Below are 9,305 nucleotides of genomic sequence, written 5' to 3'. Positions count from 1 at the left end.
CCCCACTTCAGGTGCAAGTCAGAAGTCCAGAACTATGGAATTTCTGACCATCGAGCTATAAATCAGGGTTCCCATAACTCCATCCTTGGGTTCGATTAATTTGCTGAGCAGCTCACAGAACTCAGGGAAAGACTTAGTTATGTTTACCCATTTATTATAAAGTATGTTACAAAGGATACAGGTGAAGAGACATGTATGTAGGGCAAGGTATGGAAGAAGTGGATTTTTCATGCTGTCCCTGGGCACACCACCCTCCAGAAACCTCCATATGTTCAGCTTTCCAGAAGTTGTCCCTGAATTCTGTGCCCTTGGGTTAGGGAAGCATAGGCATGATTGAGGTATGGACAACCATGTAGAAATGTGATTGGATAAAAGGGTATGATCTAACACTTAACAAACTGGGTGGGAAAACCCAGCAAGGCCGGTTTGTTTTGGTTCTTCCAGGCAGGTCCCTCTTGAAATGGGGTCTTTTTAGGGAAGCATAGGCATGATTGAGGTATGGACAACCATGTAGAAATGTGATTGGATAAAAGGGTATGATCTAACACTTAACGAACTGGGTGGGGAAACCCAGCAAGGCCGGTTTGTTTTGGTTCTTCCAGGCAGGTCCCTCTTGAAATGGGGTCTTATGACCTATCATCGGTTAAGGTAGGTCAGAGAATTTCCTGCCTCCAAAAAAAAAAAAAAGTGAAAGGAGGACAGGATAAGATCAAAGAGTAACATGAGCCAGGAATCATGGACAAAAACCAGTATATAAATATCACGTCACAGAATCATCTTTTTTCCTTGAAATATGTTAAAACTGTAAGTGGGATCTATATAGTTGTGTATTCTGCTTTTTTCACTTGGCTTTATAATATGTTATTCTTCAATGTCATTAAATGATTTTTAGAATCATCAAAGTCTTGCATTTTCCAATTTTAGAAATTCTTTTAACCAGGAATTCTGTTCCTCAGTGTATATCCAAAAGAATTGAAAGCAGGGACTCAGAGTCCCTTGTACACCCATGTTTATAGCATCATTATTTACAACAGCCAAAGGGAAGAAACACCCCAAATATCCATTAACAGATGAATGAATAAGTAAAACGTCATGTATAAATATTACAACATGTATAAATCTTGAAAACATGCTAACTGAGGTAAGCCACACACAAAAGGACAAATATTGCATGATTCCATTTATTGAGGTACCTACAATAGGCAAATTCAGAGACAGAAAATAGTGTAGAGATTACCAGGGGTTTGGGGGAAAGTAGGAATAGGGAGTTATTGTTTAATGGGTACAGAGTTTTTATCTACTTGAAAATGGTTAAAGTAGTAGATTTTATGTTGTGTATATTTTACCACAGTAACCTGTTATATTTTCATTTTAATCTACTGTAGCCTTGTTAGATGACTTGGATAAAGAACTAAACAACTATATTATGCGATGTAGAGAATGGTATGGCTGGCATTTCCCTGAATTAGGAAAAATTATTTCAGATAATTTGACATACTGCAAGTGTTTACAGAAAGTTGGTGAGTAATCTATTTAACCTTTAAGGCATTGAAAATAACTGAATTTGGTTGCATCCCAAGACATAGGTTATAGTAATTTTTTTAACAAGATTCCCAGGGGTTTTGTTTTACAGTTTATATGTATTTGGAAAGTATAGCCATTTAATGTGTGTTAGAGTTCAGAAACAAAATGAATTTTTACTGATTTTGAGAGCCTGTACAACAGAGAACATGGTTCAATAATACCTAATATTAATAGTAATATTGCTGTCTATACTAAAGAGTGTAGTAATACTATTAATAAAGGAATAAATATGGATTGCTTGGCTGATTACATCACCATAATATTACCACCGCAAGAATTACTGGCCCTGGTTTCAGTAAAAAATCATTAGTCCTCTCCTTAATTTTTGCCATCTTTTCTGAAATAAGTTTTCATGGGATATTTTATTTTATTTTTACCTTGATCTTTTGAGGAGGGAGGTGGTAAGGAGAAATTTTCTCTCCAAAATCAAGCCTTTACCTAAGAAAACTGTTAGGGCAAACTTGTTCACTTTTTGTTTTGTTTAGGCATCCTTTTAATTGGCTTATCTCTACTTTTTCTTTTGACTGTTTGGTGGATTTTATATAATTTATTGAAGAGTGATTCTCCCTCATCCTCTGCAAACATTCCATAGGCGATAGGAAGAACTATGCCTCTGCCAAACTTTCTGAATTACTGCCAGAAGAAGTTGAAGCAGAAGTGAAAGCAGCTGCGGAGATATCTATGGGAACAGAGGTTTCAGAAGAAGATATTTGCAACATTCTGCATCTTTGCACCCAGGTAAATTATACCCACAGAGGATCTAGTTGTGGTGTTACCAGCTATTATTAATTTTCTGATGGCAGTGATGATTTTTACACTTATCATTCACCTGATAACATAAATATGAAGGTGTTCAGTCACTACCTCGTCTGATGCCATCTCAATTTGTAAACTTAGAGGGGGGAAATATATACTAAAAGGAATTTGTATTCTTATCATTGTTTGAATAATGAATTAATCAAAAATCCATTAAGAGGGCAGAGAAGCGTGTTTGAGTTATTTCATTCTGAGTTTTATGTTTCTAGCCTGTAGTGATTTTTTTCCTTGAGATTTGAAGGTAGTTATACAAGAATCACAGAGAGTGACACAAATATCTAGCCATAGGAATTTTTGAAAAATACAATAATACTGGCTAACATTTTTAGGCAGTATAGTAAGTGATTTACATACATTATCTAATAAAATTTGTGCAACAAACACGTTATAGAAAACTGATGTTAGGAGTAGTTAATTTACCCAGGGATTTGTGACTTGTGCATTTTATCCCTTATATTAGGTGATTGAAATCTCTGAATACAGAACCCAGCTCTATGAATATCTACAAAATCGAATGATGGCCATTGCACCCAACGTTACAGTCATGGTTGGGGAATTAGTTGGAGCACGGCTTATTGCTCATGCAGGTGACAGTTTTGATGTAATTTGTAAACATGAGTATTTAAAGTTGAGTTGTTTACCTTTTTCTGGCTAGGGTTTTTAAAATTTTTTAAACCACAGTTATTAAAGAAATTTTAGCTAGTAAAAAAAGATAAATAGTATATGGGTGAGAACTAAGGCCTAAGTGTTCAATGATGATTTTTATTTGTTTGCCTGATTTCCTTTTGGATAATGAAGGCAACTTTAGTCACTACCTCTTCTGAGACACTTGTGGTCCATTGTCAGAAGTTTGTTATGGTTAATTAGAATAATCTGATGAATGCAGAAGGATAAAATCAGTTCAGTGTTTTCTATTAAAATGTCTCATCAGACCAAGGTTTGAGTACAGTTTTGAGAAATCACAACAGGTAATATATACCCTTGATTATCTCAGTATCACTATTGAATATGCTATTTTAATATATTTAATATATTTCACTTTCAAAAATATGTCAAATACCTAATCTGTAATAAAACTTAATACATGTATATGGTGATATTGTAAGGATGGTGTGCTACAATAAAAATACTGTAATTGAGTACCTGCAAATACAGTGAAGTACCAATTCATTATTTTTATATTACTGGAGACATTGTTACAATCCATCACAGGAGATCTTAGGTATTGTCTGCACAAATGTGTTTACACTAGAATAACTCCTTTAGCTGCATGATTAATGAGACAAACAGTCCATTCAAGTATTCTCGACTACAAGGTCAGAATCTTCGGGGGCTGGTTTCATTGTCTTCACTCACAGTTTTGTAGGTATAGCTAAGTTTGTAACAGAGATACAGGGATTAACAGAATTATGCATTCGTTGTACTTTTAAACATGTCTGCAGTGATTGAGTTATAGCATTAATGTTGGTTGTGTTTTCGGACAGAAAATATTCTGTGCAACGAATTCAGCAAAGCAGCATCTTAGTAACTGGTTAATATACTTCTAGGTGTATCTCTTACCTGAAACAACAGGGGTGAATAAGATGTGAATAATTTATCATGTAGTTAATACTACTAAGGTGTCCTAATTTCTGTTTATTTGTATGTTTTTTCATATCTACAGCAATAGGATATTTGATGTTTAAAATCTCAGAAAATGGAGGCTAGATCGGTGTGTGTGTGTGTGAATGCATATGTTCATGTGTTTTATCACTTCTGTGGTATGTTAATGGACTATCTACAGCAATAGGATATTTGATGTTTAAAATCTCAGAAAATGGAGGCTAGATCGGTGTGTGTGTGTGTGTGAATGCATATGTTCATGTGTTTTATCACTTCTGTGGTATGTTAATGGAATATAGAAGAGTACCATCTCTCAGGCAAACAAGTATAATGAACTAAAAACCTTAGCCTTCAGTTTGTCATAGACATACAGCACAAACCTCTGCTTATGCTGATGAAAGAATCACAAATGAAGCATCCTGATTTTTAGGAAATTTTGGACTGTAGAATCCTGTATTATATGAGATTTTTATTTATAACAGTGGCTATAATTATATATTATAGATTTTGTGTTTATTACATGGAACCTTCAAATACTTGAAAGTGGAGTCTTTGTAACTACTTTTTTTCTTTTGTAGGTTCTCTTTTGAATTTGGCCAAGCATGCAGCTTCTACAGTTCAGATTCTTGGAGCAGAAAAGGCACTTTTCAGAGCCCTCAAGTCTAGACGGGATACCCCTAAGTATGGTCTCATTTATCATGCTTCACTTGTAGGCCAGACAAGTCCCAAACACAAAGGAAAGGTGAGTTTTGGTTTTCCCGAGATTGGGCTTCCTTTTATACATATAATCTATTTTTCTCCTACTCTATGGTGTTTATCAAGTCTTTCTACTGTCTTTCTCATTAGAGAATGGTGAATTCTTTAAATAAAAAGTACTTTTGTACACTGAAAGAAAAGTTTAGAAGAAATTGTTATTGGTCCTATTAAATCTATTGTCTTTCACTGTGTTGGTATTATTCTAGGATCCACCTATGGGTGGCACACCAGAAGTGCTCTGTGTGGCAGGAAAACTGATCTAACAACATTTATGAATTATGAGAAATAATAGCATATCCATTGTGCTAAACACTTTGACAGAACTTCACTGAATCTTTTAATAGCCCTGTGAGATGTAGGTGTCAGTATTACAGATGATGAAACTGAGGCTTGGACAAATTCAGTACTTTTAATGTTTTTATAAATGTATACATGGTAGAATGATTAAATCAAGCTAATTAACAACACATGGGTTATCCTACATACTTATCTTTTGTGTGTGTGTGTGTGTGTGTGTGTGTGGTGAGAACACTTAAAATCTACTCTTAGCAATTTTTAAGAGTTGTTATTAACTATAGTCACCATGTTGTACACCCCTAATTTTTTTCCTTGTCATTAAGTTTTCCATATTTATTTCTGGTTCTTAATCATATACTTGTTTAACTTACTCCTTGCCATATATTTATAGTAAATATATTTCATTTAAAGTTCCTCTACAGTATGCTGTTTATCAAAAAGAAAGTTTGTGTGAATCCACCGTGAAACCTATAAAAAAAAGTCTAAAGACTGAACACAAGTCTAAAAATGGCTTATAGGCATGAAAAAAGTAGAGACCTCACTGTCAAATTAGCAAAAGATTTGTGCATGTAGAGGTGTTTTGGTTATTATTTGAAATAATGCTCAATACTGGTGAGGTTATGATGATGGAAAATAGACTGTGGCAGCATTTCTGGGAATTCGACAGTTTGTATCAAGATCCTTTAAAATGTTCCTAGTCACAACCAAATGACTTTACATTTAGGACTCTTATAATCCTTTAAGAGTTTTAATAGTAAAATTATGCTGTAAGTGGGTGGGGAGAGCAATATATAGTAACATCAATTAAATTTAATGTACGCATTTAGAAAAGATTGTTTTCCTATATTCTGGAAAGAAACCAAATGGATTTGTTATAGGCATTAGTATTTTCTTTTACCTTTTGTGAATTTTCCAGGTTTTCTACAATGCCCACATATTCTGCAATTTCTAAAGTAATTTGTTGTCTTTAGTTGACAAGTATAGATCTCTGTTTTTTAAATGATAAATGTTTTTAACCTATAAAAGTTAGAGCTGGCCACTTAGAAGAGGGTGGTGCTGGTAACACCAAGGTTACAGGTTTGGATCCCTGTACCAGCCTGCTGCCAAAAAAAAGTTAAACAGCCAGGTATCTACAGGTCTACTTAAGAAACAAAATATTCCTCAGCTTGTTTTGAACAATTTTTTTTATGTTCTTGTGCCATTATGCTTACTGCTTTAAATGCTTGAACTTAAAGCAGCAATCGTAAGAATTAGTTCACATTTGAGATACTTGGTGTTTAAGTATTTTTTTCCTGTTACATTGGAACAAAAGCAAATGTTGGGGAATCTTTATCTATGTATATCCCCTGTTGTTCTTCTGCCTCTTGGAATTGTGTATGAAGACTTCTGTATTAAAGTTGGTTTGGAATTTTTGTTCTGTTTTTTCATTTAATTACCCAGTGTTCTAAAAGTTGGTTCACTTTTTACTTTCTAGTTAGTCACTTGTTAGAAGATTTTCTCTATTTTCCCCCTATGCTGATTGAGTAAGTTTTCCTGTACCATAGAAATTACATTGATTACTAAACCAGAATTCATTTAGGTCACCACCTCTCTTGAATGTGATTGACCTACTTGATGAATATTAGTATCTTTACCTTTTGGAAACTATTAGTCTTCATAAACTATTCCAAAGCTGCTAAAATGAAACGTTGTATGCTTACGTAAGTATTATCTAATGGCATTTTCTTCTCTTGAGAATTATTCAATTACAGATATTTGTAGAGATTTCCTAAAACTCCTTTGCTGTTTCAGTGAAGTGAAGACTTATGATCCTTCTGGTGACTCCACACTTCCAACCTGTTCAAAAAAACGCAAAATAGAACAGGTAGATAAAGAGGATGAAATTACTGAAAAGAAAGCAAAAAAAGCCAAGATTAAAATTAAAGGTTAGTTTGAATTTTTAAATACTGTTTATACTCTTATTCTTTAAGAAGTACAGACTTCGTAAGTCTTAGAGAAGTCCATGACATTGAATTTTATTGTAAAACTAATGAAACCATATTGAAAAGCAAATGTTTTCATATGTTATTATGTTCTCTGGGAATAGTTAGGATATTGTTAAATTTATCAGACTTTACAGAGGAATGTGAAAAGCATATCTTTGAATATGTGGAATTAAATATTTTACTAAGTGTATTAAAACAAGTTTCTACCACATGAACAGTTTTGATAATAAAAGAAAAAAGGTATGTGGTTTCTAAATTGGTTGCTAAGAAGTAAAGACTTCTCAGTGAAGAAATAGAAGCATAGAAATTAAATAACTTAAACCCATTAGTAGCATCTAAAAAACTGAAATCCAGATTTGTATCAATTGTATATCCACTAAGCTATTCAAATTTAACCGGCCTGGGTCCTTGTCCCTCTCAATCTGTTGTCCTACAATTCTCCCCTTTTCATAAATGGCAATTCCAGTTGCTTTGGCCATCAACCTTAACTCTTTTTCTCACATCCCAAGTCGATTCTGGCAGCAAGTACTTTCAGTTCTGCTTTGAAAGTGTGCAGTAGCAACAGTGGCATCCCCATTAGCTCTCAGATCTCTGCTAAATTTTCATTTCTTGTCTGCTCTGCTGCAGCCACATTGGCCTCCTCCCTAGTCCTTGAACCTACCGGCCAGTTTCCCCTCCTCCTGCCACAAAAAACCTTTGGATCTTAGCTTTTGCTTTCTTATCTGGGATATTTCCTTCCAGATATGTGCGTCATTCACTTCTTCACCTGTTTTAGGTGTTTGCTTGACCATTCTTACTAACATGTCCATGTATACTGCCTTTCTCCAACATTCCCCTTCCTGCCTTATTTTTATCCTTATTACTGATTACTGTCTGTTATCTAGTATATAACTTGTTTTATGTCTCTATACTCTCCCTCTAAAATAAACAAGATTCATAAGGACAGGGATTTTTGTCTTTTTTGTGCCCTGCTATCTTCAGTTGTTTAGAATAGGGCCTGGCATATATTTTACCAAAATAAATAAGTATTTGGTGAATGAATTTCTAATGATAGCTGAGTCCTCATTTTAATGTGCCAAGCATTATGCTTAGTATTTTACACACATTATCTCTAAATCTCAGTAACAATCCCATGAGATATTCTTAAATAACAATCCGAGATATAGACATTCTTAAATTTTATAGATGAGGATATGGAGTTCTGTAGAGGTTAAATAAATTATCAGGGTCACAGCAGGTAGAATAAATCCAGGTTTTCTGACTCTAGTGCACATATGCTTAACCATTTCTAGTGTAATTGACTCTTCCCCAAAATTTTGGGAGTTTAGATGACTTTTGTTTGTTCTGTAGAGGTTAAATAAATTATCAGGGTCACAGCAGGTAGAATAAATCCAGGTTTTCTGACTCTAGTGCACATATGCCTAACCATTTCTAGTGTAATTGACTCTTCCCCAAAATTTTGGGAGTTTAGATGACTTTTGTTTTAATTGTGATTTCCGTACATAATTGCATGATCATAAGAAAATTACTTCTCTCTGGGCTTTATCCATATCATTTGTAAAGGCAGTGGTATTGGACAAGGTGGGCCTTGAAGGACTTTTCAATTTTAATATAAACATGATAATCATTGGATAATTGACCAGATGACAGAGGGGGGAAAAAAAAACAAACTAGGACTCAAGAGAGTTGGGAGAGTGAGATCTGATACAATGTTAATTTTTGTCTTACCCTATTCAGTTGAAGAGGAGGAAGAGGAGGAGGAGGAGGAGGAGGAGGAAGAAGATAAAGTACTAGTGGTAGAAGAAGAGGAGACTACATCTGTGAAGAAAAAGAAGAAAAAAGATAAAAAGAAACACATTAAGGAAGAACCTCTTTCTGAGGAAGAGCCATGCACCAGCACAGCAATTTCTGTATGTCTGTCTTTTAATTACTACCACTGTCTTGGCATGGGCAGGGTCTCCATATTTTAATCGACTCTCTGTGTCAGAAATGAGCAGGCATTTTTAAAACTGGTTTTCATTGGTGATGAGATAAAAATAAAATGACATATTTGTATTATAAAAGGCCATTTCCCAAATCTAGAGTCTTATTACAAAAAAATGGGTTTGCTTTGAGGGAGGAAGAGAATATCATTTGCCAAAGCTTGCTTTTATAGACATGATTTTTATTTTTTTTATTTTTTTTTATTTATTTATTTTTGTCTCTTGTCTTTTTTCCGTGTCCAGCAACGGATTGCAACCCTCAGTGTTGCCCCCGTACCGGACC

General features: G+C 34.4%; 1 protein-coding gene across 1 annotated transcript in view; it reads left to right on the top strand.

Annotated features, from left to right (window-relative positions):
• The window catches only part of NOP58 (NOP58 ribonucleoprotein), a 26,578-nt gene that overhangs the window by 16,401 nt on the left and 872 nt on the right, over window positions 1-9,305 (top strand). The window contains exons 7-12 of the mRNA XM_008574719.1: window positions 1,386-1,520; window positions 2,177-2,322; window positions 2,861-2,987; window positions 4,581-4,744; window positions 6,791-6,980; window positions 8,778-8,950. Coding sequence (XP_008572941.1) covers window positions 1,386-1,520; window positions 2,177-2,322; window positions 2,861-2,987; window positions 4,581-4,744; window positions 6,791-6,980; window positions 8,778-8,950 — 935 coding nt within the window. The remainder of the gene's footprint in view (window positions 1-1,385; window positions 1,521-2,176; window positions 2,323-2,860; window positions 2,988-4,580; window positions 4,745-6,790; window positions 6,981-8,777; window positions 8,951-9,305) is intronic.

The sequence above is a fragment of the Galeopterus variegatus genome, unplaced genomic scaffold (genome assembly GCF_000696425.1).
Source record: "Galeopterus variegatus unplaced genomic scaffold, G_variegatus-3.0.2 Scaffold1092, whole genome shotgun sequence".
Lineage (NCBI taxonomy): Eukaryota > Metazoa > Chordata > Mammalia > Dermoptera > Cynocephalidae > Galeopterus > Galeopterus variegatus.
The sequence above is the reverse complement of the archived record's forward strand: the minus strand, read 5'-3'. Positions and strand labels throughout refer to the sequence as shown.